Source organism: Procambarus clarkii, chromosome 83 (genome assembly GCF_040958095.1).
Source record: "Procambarus clarkii isolate CNS0578487 chromosome 83, FALCON_Pclarkii_2.0, whole genome shotgun sequence".
Lineage (NCBI taxonomy): Eukaryota > Metazoa > Arthropoda > Malacostraca > Decapoda > Cambaridae > Procambarus > Procambarus clarkii.
Window position 1 is genome coordinate 8,430,557 of NC_091232.1, and position 13,764 is coordinate 8,444,320.

General features: G+C 39.8%; 1 protein-coding gene across 7 annotated transcripts in view; it reads right to left on the minus strand.

Annotated features, from left to right (window-relative positions):
- Nucleotides 1–13,764, minus strand: part of f (espin protein forked) — a 350,799-nt gene that overhangs the window by 73,410 nt on the left and 263,625 nt on the right. For all 7 annotated transcript variants that reach the window (XM_069316353.1, XM_069316354.1, XM_069316356.1 and 4 more), the window contains 4 exons: nt 11,172–11,355; nt 6,065–6,247; nt 2,883–3,005; nt 1,995–2,634 (listed from right to left, as the gene is read on the minus strand). In XM_069316353.1, coding sequence (XP_069172454.1) covers nt 1,995–2,634; nt 2,883–3,005; nt 6,065–6,247; nt 11,172–11,355 — 1,130 coding nt within the window. The remainder of the gene's footprint in view (nt 1–1,994; nt 2,635–2,882; nt 3,006–6,064; nt 6,248–11,171; nt 11,356–13,764) is intronic.

The following is a 13,764-nucleotide window of genomic DNA, read 5'->3' on the forward strand; positions in this document are numbered from 1 at the left end:
ACTGTCAAAGCGAGCTCCGAACTGCTGTCCATTAACCTGACGGGCGTACAGTGCTGAACAGCGCTGACAGAGCACGTCAGATCACCCACATGAACTGCAGGTGACTCATACACTGGTGGCGATGTGTCCATAAGTGGGTCGAGCACGCTACCTGGTAAATATGAGGGGTGGGGTAGATGGGAGGGGAGGAAAGGAGAGGGAAAATGATGATGGGAGGTATACAAGCGGAGGAGATAGAGAAGGAGAGGAACAAGAAGCCAGATCAGAGGTCAGAGAGGTGTGACGTCTGGATGTAGGTGGCCTCACCGACGTTTTTGAAAGCATATTACTCTTTTATACAAGCACAGACACCTCAGTCAATTCTTCACACGTACTCTCCAAGGCTTTGTGAAGGCTTTCCCCAATGCAAACAGTCGAAATTAGAAAATATATGTAATGTGTTCTACATCTTAAACCTGACACTAAATGAACGTGTTTCTGTTCATCATAAAATTTTTTTACATGTACCAAAAAAATTACAACTGTGCCTGAGGAGTTCAGAAAAGCAAGTTTGATCCCATAATACGGCTGCAAAATTTGTTCATTTAACTGTTGTTCTTAGAGCATCTAAAAAAGAAACACCTTCATTCAGACTCCGGTGTGTAGATGGCGGAAGTGTTGATCCTCGTGTGTATATACACTTACTTTAGTCCTTGACTGTGTCCATGACTAAAGTATTCTAATTATTAATTAGTAATTAATATTAGTAGTAATTATTCTACTTAAAATTATCTGTACCTGTAAAAAAAAACTGTAAAATACCTGCTAACATTTTTTATCAATTTTACTGTTAATTTATCAAAAAAATTTCGCTTAGTTTAAGGACTTGCCCAAAACGCTATACGTGCTAGTGGCTTTACAAGAATGTTAATTCAACTTATTTTCTATATTCTCTGTTAACCCCCAATGTAACTTCTTGTATATAAATAAATAAATAAATAATAAATAAATAAATACTTGCTGGTTGGTCAAGCACTTGTAGTTGCCTTAATAACTCTCCAGATGTTGTTGATAGAACTTAAGGCCAACATCAAACTCTCGCGTCGAGTTCATTGACGAACCAATAACATTAAAACCAATTTTAAATACCTTTTATCTTGCAAATTACCCATATATCAAGACTCCAACATCGGCAACATTTTGCAACTTATGTATGGCTGCTAGCAAGCAAAACTATCGTCCAAATGCTATTAAAATGCAGCTGTTGGATAATATAATTTTCAATGACAACTGAATTTGGTAATCTCTGGGGTTATAATAGCGAAAAGGACGCATGCCAAAGTGGACGAGCTTAGATTTATTAATAATGTGCTTCACGAAAACACATTCGAATGTTCGATGTACATCGTATGTGGAAATGAGGGAAAGAGGATGATAGCATAGAAAGTCCGATTAATGACTGATTATTCCAAAGGATCGAGCTTCAACTCTTTGGTCCCGCTTCTCAACTGTGAATTAACTGATGAACAAATTCCTGGGCGAATTGGACTTGATCATATCTACATTTGAAACTGTGTGTGGAATCTGTCTCCACCACCTAGCTGCCTAGTGCATTCTATTTGTTAACAACTCTGACATTGATAAAATTTTTGTAATATCTCTCTGGCTCAGCTAGATACTCAGTTTCCACCTGTGTTCCCTTGTGCGAGTACCACCTGTGTTAAATAATCATTTTTCTTCCCTATCGATTTCCCGGAGTATTTTGTGTATGGTAATCATGTCTGTATTGGTTATAAATTGGAGTTGCCTCGCATGGGTCAGCAGGCCATCTGCAGTTTCCTTTAATCTTATGTTATTATGTTTAAAAATATATCATACTTTTGAAATTGAATTAAGTTCTCGCCTTTTTTTTCCAATGTGCTTAGTGACAAAATCGAAGTTTGATGTGTAAGAAAATTTAAAAAGAAATTACAAGCTAAAAGAAATTTGAAAATAATATTGCCTTGGACACTTACCTTTCAAGGTTGGATTCGAAACAGATGATGGAGATGGGATTTTAGGTAGTTTCCTTCCCTCATAGTCGATTTTGCCTTTCTTTTTCTCGCTGTTAGGTTTAGCATAGTCCAGGATCCCATTTGTCTTCCCATTCTCTCCGCCCTTGGTAGAATGACCGTTTTCTTTGGAAGATGTTATTACTTGCCCGTTTTCTATGTTCTCGTGGGAGACGTTCTTTTCTTTTGAGGATTTTCCTCTCTTGGATGAATGGCTCTTGCTCCCATTGCTCTTTACACTGCTTCTGCCACTCTTGAGACTAAAGAGCTCCTGGACTCTGTGATACGACACAGCTTCCGGCTTGTGTAGATAGAAGGGCTCCTTTGAATTCCTTCCATCCTCACTGTCACTGGACTTTGCGGCTTCGCTTTTATTTTTATTGTGTTTCTCCGAGGCTTCTTTTAAATCATTCAGGGGGTTAAGGAAGAAGGAGGAGGAGTCCTTCGAGCTCTTTTGTGTACTCTCAGTTTCGACAGCACCGGGAGGATGCAAGTAGAAAGGTTCGTGGTGCACGCCAGAATCCGAACTACTAACGGAGCTGTGACATTCACTCTCGCAGGAAGAGGTGCACGACTCGGATCCAGTCAGGGAACATTCTGAGCCCTGGGGAAAGAAAACGGGAGTGTAAGAATACTCCAAAGAAAACGAAGAAACAAAGTATTAAAGAAAACGATTACACGCCTCTCTAAGAAATGGTAGACTGAGACAAAAAGGGCTTGTGATATAAGATTTTTTTTTGTATATAAATGCACCAACGAGACTTAGAAAAAAGGGCACATAATACGTAAATATTTAAGAGTGATTAAAGCCTCATCTTTTATGTTATATGAAATCAGAAAAGCTCTATTTACCTTCCTGCTGTCTCTTAGACTCTGGTGGCAGGTGCACTGGTGATGGTGAGACCCGGAATCGGTAGAGTCGGAGTCTGTGATGTAATCTGGCGCTGTGCCGTGCTGGACCAACAACTGCAGCACCTGCAACAAGAACGGGCAGAGGTGTTCACAGTTCCGGATTAAAGCTTTGTCAAGCATCACTGTTCAGAGAGGTGTCTAATTATTTTGTTGTTTTACTCGAATCGTGTTGAATAGTGGTGCTCAAAAACAGTATGGTCGTATTCAGAAGGGTTTATTAGTGTTCCAAACAGTCTGGTCGTATTCAGAAGGGTTTATTAGTGTTCCAAACAGACTGGTCGTATTCAGAAGGGTTTATTAGTGTTCCAAACAGTCTGGTCGTATTCAGAAGGGTTTATTAGTGTTCCAAACAGACTGGTCGTATTCAGAAGGGTTTATTAGTGTTCCAAACAGTCTGGTCGTATTCAGAAGGGTTTATTAGTGTTCCAAACAGTCTGGTCGTATTCAGAAGGGTTTATTAGTGTTCCAAACAGTCTGGTCGTATTCAGAAGGGTTTATTAGTGTTCCAAACAGTCTGGTCGTATTCAGAAGGGTTTATTAGTGTTCCAAATAGTGTGGTCGTGGTCAAAAAAAGTTTAGTTATCCTAAACAGTCTGGTCGTGTATAATAGGATTTAGTGATTCCCCAACGCATCTAATCGTATCCGGTAGCCATTGGGGCTTGAAACAGTTTTGTCGTATTCAAAAGGTCAGTGATGTCTGAATAATATCTGAACACCAGCAATATCTGAACTTTTGTAACCATTCTTTGAAGTTCAGTTACTCATCATAGCGACCACAGATGGTCATGGTGATAGTATACCAGAGAGATGATAGTAACAGAGATTGTTGATAAACATCAAGAGTGCAAATCTATCAAACTATTATTATTACTTTCATGATTAATACTAATCAAAAGCGATAGTTTCAGGCAAAATTTGGTAATAATATTTGCTCATCAGGAGCAAGAATTGAGTAATCGTGATTTATATAAAACAAAAACTAAAAGGGAGAGGAGTCAATATGAACTACAGTGGTATTAACTATATGTGGTAATCAGAAGCGATAGTTGCTAATCAATTCCGATAGTTGACAATCAGAACCATCAGTGATATAATAATAGATGTGACCCAGATCCACTTCTCTAAGGCAGGGATCTCATACGGTAAATGTTTTGATCTGTGTCTCGTCTTAGTCCCAGCTGAGAGCTTATTTATAATGAGATAATTTATAATGAGATAATTTATAATGATATCTTGTAACTTGTATAATTAACCTCTCTCTCTCTCTCTCTCTCTCTCTCTCTCTCTCTCTCCTCTTTCTATCTCTGTCTCCATCTCAAATAACAACACAACAAAATAAGACAGCCAGTATATACTCGATGAGCATTTGTCCTAAGAAGGGCCAATTAAGCTTTATCTCACAGTTAAAGTTTAGATCCTGCAAATATGGACACAAAACGATTCAGAACTGAAGTTATATTCCTCTGTGTTTGTAATACTGTGTGTCTTTGATCAGTGTTTTATAGCATTAGTTTAACTTTTTCTTTTCTCAAATTGGTTGTCAGCTGCACAAGTCTACGGGATCCACAGCTACCGGTTTAGGTTCAAGACTCGTTCTAATTTTGTCCACTTTTCCAATATTATCATTATCGTCATTATCATTATCATCATCATTGCTATTACCATCATTATCAATGGTTTTTTATATTATTATTATTATTATTATTATTATTATCGTTATAACTATAATTTGTTAATATCATTTTAACTATCGTTAATTATTAATAATAATATGTTATTAATTGTGTTAATTTTATTAAACATAATATGACTACTCGGTTGTATTAGTACGTTTTCAAGGCTTTTAAAACATCAATATAATGCATTTGTACGTTAAAATAAATTCTCTGAAGGAATCTAACTTTAGTGCTTGTTTTGGTATGACAAATACAATAATCCAGGGATGCTGGTTCGATTCCATCGTATGACCTTAATGTTTTATCATAGAAACATTACGTTATTGTGTTTTAACTGTTTACATTTGAAGTAATAATATATATCAGTGCTACATATCAGTTCCCTTATGTAGTAAATATGTAAACAAAGATTGATCATTTCTGAAAGAAACGTGTAGATATTTATTTGGTAATGGTTGACTTAAGTGTTTCCGAAATTTTTTTAATTTTTTATATACACCCAGTTATTTTATTATAGTTTTTGGTTATTATAGTTTTTGGTTGTTAAGTGGTACAATCTGGCAATTGTTTCATATTAAGGAGTGATAATCTTTCATGTTTTGTGGATTAATCTATTCACACAAACGGTGAGAAAGATATTAGAGACACTTAACTTATTTGATTTTCAGGGTAACTAATATTATTGGGATATTGATTCAGCTGACATGATATTGCCATTTTCAAAGTTGCAAAGAGCTCTCATTTAAGTCTTGGAGTAAGACGCATCTTAAGTTCTGCTTTGTATTATACATAAGTTCATCGTATAATTATTCTGCTGGACAATCTTGTAGCATGGCAAAATGCCTGATCCTAACCAATGACGTTAGTATCTAATACTAACTAATTAATACTAATTAGTATCTAACTAGGTTAGATACTAACCAATGATACTAACGCAGGTGTCAAGACTCATACTACACCTGCACCAGGTAACTTCTCTATGTTCTGAGCCACGGGAACATTCTCTGGGATACCGTTGAATGTGAAGGTGTTGACAATGTTAAACCTTGGCATACTGGTATGTTATACAATGAGGTGACTGTTGTACTGAGTCAGATCAAGACGATATCCTTGAACTTTACCTGAGGTTTGCCTACATCGACTCTATCTTTAATGTTAATTTTTGAATTGTTTTAAAATCATCACTGTGTACGAACATTTGTCTCGCATGAAAGCAAATTCTCAAACCATTTTAAATGCCTATTGTCTGTTTTAACTACGAATACAAGGCATGTTCATGCAAACAACTGCCAGTTAGGTTTGTATATATATGGAGTGTAAAGTAATCTAACCATCTTTAATACCGTATTTTCATGTATTTTCCCCTTTCCTTCTCTACTTCCAATTCCTCTCCAAATCATCAATCATTCACCATCAATCATCCTTCTCGCCATCTTCCTCCTCACCTCCATATGGTCGTTGTCGGCGGCGTCGTTGATGGGACTCTTGCCGAACTTGTCCAGGCTGATGGAAGCCCCTTTCTTCAGTAGCCAGCGGACGGTGTCCGCGTGTCCCCTAGAAGCGGCGAAATGAAGGGGCGAGGCCCCGTCACCGTCCCGCACGTTGATGTCCACCCCCTGCTCCGTCACCTGCGTCAGGAGAAGGTTGGTGAGTACACGTCTACACGGGTGGAAAATGGTTTACTGGAGTTAAGAGTGGCTGCATAAAGTGAATGGGTGGATGAATTTGATTTGTTTTTGTACTTGGTGAGGCTTTAACTATTGTTGTTGTGTGGGTGGAGGGGTGTAGTGAAGCTTTCTATAGTTGTATAGGCGATGGGTGTAGTGGAGCTTCCTGTAGTAGTTTTCTGTAGTTGTATAAGTACTGAGTGTAGTGGAGCTTTCTGTAGCTCCAGAAAGGGAGGTGGAGGGAGGAAGGATGTTTGCGGACGTACGTGTTGAGAACTCGGGAAGGGTATTTTAATGGCTAAACAGGTAGAAGAACGTAACAGTGTGGGATTTTGTAGCAGCGTAGGTCGTGTGAAGCCACAATAGATAAAAGCATAATTTGCATAGCATCAAACCCATCAATCATTCACCAACTCGTGAAAATGAAAATCTCATCAATCACTTCAGCAGCTAAGCCAGCATACACGATATGTTTACAGTGTGAGCATACTTCCCTGCCGCCTGTGTAAATAATGCATATCTGCTAGATGATGTAAAACAACATGGAACCCCGCAAGTAATGTTCGTCGATTGGAGTGAACAAGAGGCGATACCTGTGTTTAAGTCTTACCCCCATCTTCTGGTCACAATTGTAACGCTTCACCATCTTTTGGTGACAACTGTAAAATTTCCGACTTTCCGGAATACTGTAATGTTTCCCATCTTCTGTTTAATACTGTTATAGCTTCCATCTTCTGTTTATTTATATGTTAGCTTCCATCCTCTGTTAGAAGCTGTTACGTTTCCACATTCTGTAAATAATTGACGTCTTAATGACCTGATGAATTAAGTCTTTCTCAACGTGCATGTTTGGCCTTGACTTTCTATGTAAACAGCTTACTAGTTTCAATATACTGTACTAGACTTTAGAGTTGTAACGTCTAAATAATGTTCACCGAGAAAAGCATGATAGCATATGAAGATATCCCACTTTTTGGTGTTTATTCAAATTTTTCTTGAGTCAAACTGCTATGTTCAGGACTAAAGTATTCTTGGTGGCTAGTCAGCAAGCACCTGAAGAAGCCTTAATAACTCACCAGAGGTTACTCCCAACACCAAGCAACCTTCTAGACAAGGGATACATATACATTCATGCTTCGTTACACACCTGCTCACATCTATGAGTGATAATACCTTAATACTAGAGTCTTCAGTTGTATAAAACACTTTGTAACCTGACAAGACAACAGTCACAATCAGTATAATGATTTTAATACATTTATTTTAAATCAGCAGAACAACCAGAATCACACAACTACTACAACCAATACTACCATCACAACCACAGTCCTTACAACCACCAATTTTACCATTTACAACAAAAGTGTAAATACAACAGATGTAGAAAGACGTACACACAGGAGAGAGTAAACAGAAGACGTGTGAACAAAAAATGTTACTCTATCTAAGCTACTCTATCCCATTGAGATGTATTTTTTCTTGTCTCAATAAACATACTTGAACTTGATGTAGCAGGGCTGCGATAACTGTGGGACAGAGATAATTAGCGAAACTCTACACAAAAGGAAGGAGGGGACAACCATATATTGATTTTCTGTTTTGTTGCAATTTGCGTACAATGGATGACATTTTGCCTCCTGTTGCTTTATGCTGGGAAGCAGCTGGCTAGGGGAGGAGAGAGAGAGAGAGAGAGAGAGAGAGAGAGAGAGAGAGAGAGAGAGAGAGAGAGAGAGAGAGAGAGAGAGAGAGAGAGAGAGAGAGAGAGAGAGAGAGAGAAAGAGAGAGAGAGAGAGAGACGAGGGTATCAGAGTAAATAAATAACGTAGTGAGCGAGCGAGTTCTAGCATAAAAAAGGAGTGTACATGAAAAATCAGGAGAGGAAATATTATTGTGGGAACGAAGGTCAGACCAACCTCTCCCATCTCCCTCCCCCTCTCCCTCCCCCCTCCCTCCCTCCCTCCTACGTCCTCTTACCCTTTCCTCCCTCTCAAATCCTCCCCCCCCCTTCCCAACCCTTTTCTCTCCCTTCCTCTATCCCTTACACTACGTTCGCCTCCCTCCTGTAAATCCACCACGTCTCTTCTCTGCTTTTTTGTGCTTTATTATGGAAATATTACTACCATCAATGTCATACTTATTTTGTTAGTTGTGATTATTATTATTATTATTATTATTATTATTATTCCAATTTAACATTCTTATTAAATAGAACCAATATGATTCAACAGATGACGAATAGAGACAGAGAGATGGTCAGACACAATGGGAGAGAGAGAGACAGACACAGAACGAGGCAGGAAGATGTAGACAGGCAGGTAGTGATAGGCAGACACGAGACAGGCAGGCAGAGACAGGCAGACAGAAACTAAGAATTAACACCGAAAAGACTCAATAGATCAATATATAGATGCAGCAGCTGACACAAGCGCTGGGTTGACCTTTGTCTACATCAAAAATACCCCACAGGAAGAGACTAATTTTCCCGCCAGGTTCCAGCGAGGGGGAAAGTCATTGCCACACCCGCCAGTCATCGGCCACCACGTGGGACACGCCCATTGGTCATCACCTGTCCAATCAGTGAGTGCTGCACAAAACGGCTACATCTCACATCTGGATTATATGATGTTTTGCTTCTGCAGAAAACATTACACAAGGCCTCAGAAACAACGCGGATGTCTTACATGGCTAACGTCAAGAAAATGGTGAAGCATCCATTATTATCTATTCAATCAGGTCAGTAGATAGTTTAATTATAGATTTATCTCGCCCGGACCTCTCAAACCCCACTCGGCCAGGTGAGTAGGACTAAACAAATGACCACATCCGTACCTCGTATTGTTTGGATAGACCTGACCTGACCTGACATACTCTAAGGTCTAAGTCTGAACGGAAGCTACCAGGTGCTGGGGATGGGCATGTTTGCATTTGTTTATCCCGGGTCCCTTACAGTCTCAAGCACCAAACTCCCTGGCCATGAGAACGCTCCGACCTTGTGAACTTTCCCACCCTCAAGACCCAAAAACACCAGGGAGGATGTTTAATCTGTTTAATCTGGTTTTCAAATCATACCGATATTGTTGATGATACAGGATAAAATGTCTACTAAAATTTCACTACGATCTAAGCTTTCGTTTTCCAATTGTCTGAAGACACGAACGACTGTTTCTCACGTTAAAAAAAGTATATATCTAATACTTCTGGTATTCTTCTGCATGTCACGTGACCCTTGACCCCATGGGGGAAAACACAGCTGGCGAGGCTTTGTTTATATCCGGCCTCTGGTCGTGGGTCTGGGCCAGGATACACTCGAGGAAATGAGCGACAATTATCTCCGTAACACAACAGATTAATGTATCCGCTGGACGGAAATTGTAGTAATATGGGAATTTCCTATCGCTCTCAAAGCCTCAAAGCAGTTCAAGAAAAAAAGTGTAAATCAAGATGTTGATGCGTGCTGCTGATAATGATGATAGTGTTGGTGCGAGCTGATGATGAAGAGTGTTGATAATGATGATTTTGTTGAAGCGTGTTGCTACTGGTGAGTGGTAATAGTGAGGCACGTTGGTGCTAGTGAGCTGTGATGCTGTGTTGGAGGCGTGAGATGAAGGTAAGGACAATATTGAACGACAAGTAGTCGGCTCGTTAAGGCAGACATATATGTACATTTAACTTCAATAGATTCAAAAGTTTACTGAAAAATTAGAGGCGGGCTTCAAAGCTGAAGCTTAACCTTTCAAACAGAGGAAGATAAGTACACCTAGAGAAATAAGGACAGACCGTGAAGACCTGTATCCAGTCTTCCCATTATGGCGAATGTAAACTTAATTGCCAAGATTCTTTTACCGCCTGGTATGAGTAAATATACTTCCGCGACGGAAGTATATCCTTTTATCCATATCCATATCTCCATATCCATATCTCCATATCCATATCTCCATATCCTTTTATCTTCATATCTTCTCCATATCTCATATATATCCATATCTCATATATATCCATATCTCATATATATCCATATCTCATATATATCCATATCTCATATATATCCATATCTCATATATATCCATATCTCATATATATCCATATCTCATATATATCCACATCTCTACATCTCCATATCTTTCGAATATCCTTTCCGCGCTGCAGACATGAGTGGTATCCCACCCGAGTTAACAGGAGCTGTTTAAAATACCATTACTAAACAACTTTCCCTAGAGCAAGGCCATGAAAAGAAGTGTAGCCATGAGCATATTTCCCGCGCATTGTCAAATGAAGATCACTCCATGACGGAAGAGGATCGTAAGGCGTAACCGAGTAGTTGAGTGAAGGCTATGAGGATAAAGTAAAGTGCTTCTTCAGGTAGACTTATTGTGGATTATATTTTCAAGGTCTCGGAGTGAATAGGACAGAGCTTGCGCCAGAGCTCTTCCGGAAGACTATGGAGGAGGATATACGGATGGGAAGCCAGGGAGTGAGGGTCAAGGGTCAAGGGTGCGAGGGGTGTGTTGTGTATTGTCCATGGACTGCATCACGTGTCCTTCCTCGTCTACCTGTTCCTGACTCCTTACCCCCTTCATTTCACCCTTCCTTTCAATCTCTTTCTCTCTCTTCACATCTTATTTTATCTAGCCTGCCTTACGTCTCATTCTTTTTCGTATCCCTTACCTTGCTACATCTCCCGTTATCTTTTATTGACCTACCAATTCCTCTCGTTTTCCCTTGTTCTCAACTGGTCTTGCTTCCCCTCGCTCTCATTCTTTCTCGCTTCTGGTTCTCAAACTCTCTTTCCCCCTGACTCTCTCAAGCCTTCATAAGTCCCGTAACTCTCAGTCCCTCCTCCATCATTGTGACTTCTCAATCCGTGTTATCCCTCACACCGACTTACCATCCACTTGAGGCAGTTGAGGCACCCCATCTGAGCTGCAGCATGGATGGGTGCCATGCCGTCCTTGGCCCTCAGGTCGAGACGTCCTCCTGCCGTGCCAACCAGATACTGCAGCACGTCTAGGTGGCCCTCCTGGGCCGCCAGGTACACGGGTGTCACCGAGTTGTCCATCTGGGCGTTGGCACTGTGGCGGAGACAACAACAGCCAGTTACAATGGGATTATAAATCGAGTAAATGTTTAACGTTATCTTTTTACGGGCTATTCATGCCCGTGCCACCTTTTGGGTGGCTTAATCTTCATCAATCAATCACTTTATCTTTATCAACACGTTTAATGGTTAATTTGTGACAGTTGTAATGGGTTAAAACTGAGGAAGTGGGTGTATCAAGTCTATTAGATTGCATATATAATAAAGATACATAATATACATAATAAATATATGACAGTGGCAGTCAACGAAGAAAGAATTGAAACCGGAATATCCTTAAGTACTTTAATATTTAATAATACATGTTCAGGAGGGTGATTATTACTTTCGTATTATTAAATACGAAAGTATTTAAGGAAATTCCTGTTTCAATTCTTCCTTCGTGGTCTGACACTGTCACATTTTTCATCACGTGTAATTTTCGTGATTTACACACATAATAAATATGGAATAAAATACATACTTAAAAATAAAGCAATAGTTAGAAGAAGTTAGTTTGTTTACTTATTATGTGTTATACCAGGTTACACAGACTTGGACTAGCTTAAGCAGCGGATCTTTTAGGAGCATATTTAGCAGTGAAACTGGTCGTGCTGTAAGAAATGCTTCCCAATAATAGGTATTTCAAGTTGTTTTATGCCCGAGTGTACAAAATGAGGCAGCGTGGCGCTATCCTATAGCTAAAGAATGCAGCGCTCAACAGGTATGACCTAAAAGTACAAGCTAGGGGCCAGAGTACACAACAAGGCAGAGCTTCACTGGCTTGTATCCAAACAGTTAAGAGACCAAAGCATTATATCAAAATAGGGCGGCGCTATAAAGCATAATGGGAGCCGGAATTTTTAAGTGTTTTCCCAGTTCTTCATACTTCCTATATTTCCATTTTTCTAATTTTTTCTTTAGTTGTTAATTCCATTTTGTAATTTTGGCTCCCAAATGGGGATTGTGATCAGTAATACTGAACTAAGAAGAGAAATGAGAGGGGAGTGAGAGAAGGGAGAATTGAAACAGAGGGGAAGATAGATAGGGAAAGAGATCCGGGTGTAGTAGGCCGTAGTTCTCGTATTTTTTAATTGTGTTTCAATTGATCAATATGGTGTCCAAAGGATCGAAAACTTAACTTTCAATGCTTTTGGCTATTTAGTAAATGATTATTGTTGTTGATGGTTAAGTCAATATTACTAACGATCATTAATATGTTTTTTTATATACAGTATACTGAAAATAGGTAGATGATGTCGGTAACGAGCACAATGACCAGTTTTGTCAACAGCACATTTGGTCTGGAGCTGTGGGAGAAATCCCACTAAGGCAGACAAGTCTGGGGGATTAACAGCAGAAGCAGAACATCTGGTGTCCCCCTGGTGGCCACAAGTTTAATTACAACACGCTCTGCCTGGTACCCACAAGAATGTTCACACTGCTACATGAATCTATGGTCCAGAGGTCGAATTCCCGCTATGCAATTTTACTACACACACACACACAAGTTGACTGCCAGTTGAGGGGCGGGACCAATGAGCCAGAGCTCAACCCCCACAAGCACAACTAAGTGAGTACACAAGGGGGTGGGGGGGGTGCAGCCGAGTGGACAAAATCAGCAACTCGCAATCCAGGGACCCGGGTTTGATTCCCGGCCGAAACAGAAACAATTGGGCACTTTCTTCACATGATGCTCTGCTTCTGTTCAACTAGCAATGAATAGATACCTCGGAGTTAGACAGCGGCTGGGGGCTGTATCGTGAGAGTGGGAAAGAGAGGGAGAGAGAGGGAGAGAGAGAGAGAGAGAGAGAGAGAGAGAGAGAGAGAGAGAGAGAGAGAGAGAGAGAGAGAGAGAGAGAGAGAGAGAGAGAGAGAGAGAGAGAGAGAGAGATACAGAGACAGAAAAAACACAGACACACTGACAAAGAGACATGAGGTGAAAAAGTCTAAGTGAAAAAAAATAGTGGTCCGTATCATCGTATAAATTAAAAAAATAAAAAAGGATTTTGTAGATTCCCACCGAAGTAAGTTTAAGTTATCTTATCCTACCAACTACCATTTTCATGTTTATGAACATCTTTAAGAAAACGATTCAATATAAATTTTTAGAGAGAACCATGAACAAAGAATAATTAAATTTAACCAATGTTCTGTTATATTCACTGTGACGCACCACACCATGTCTGAGGTAAACACAGTGTTTTACACACAGAAATCACGATAGCGTGATGCATCAAATGAACACATCCACAAGGGCTGTGACGTGGATTCGAACCTACGTTCGAGAGGATCCCAGACCCAGCGTCTGGGATCCTCTCGGATGAAGGTTCGAACCCTCGTCCCGGCCTTTGTGGATTTGTACATAGTGTTTTCTTCCATGTTTGTAGCTCACTGTTCATAG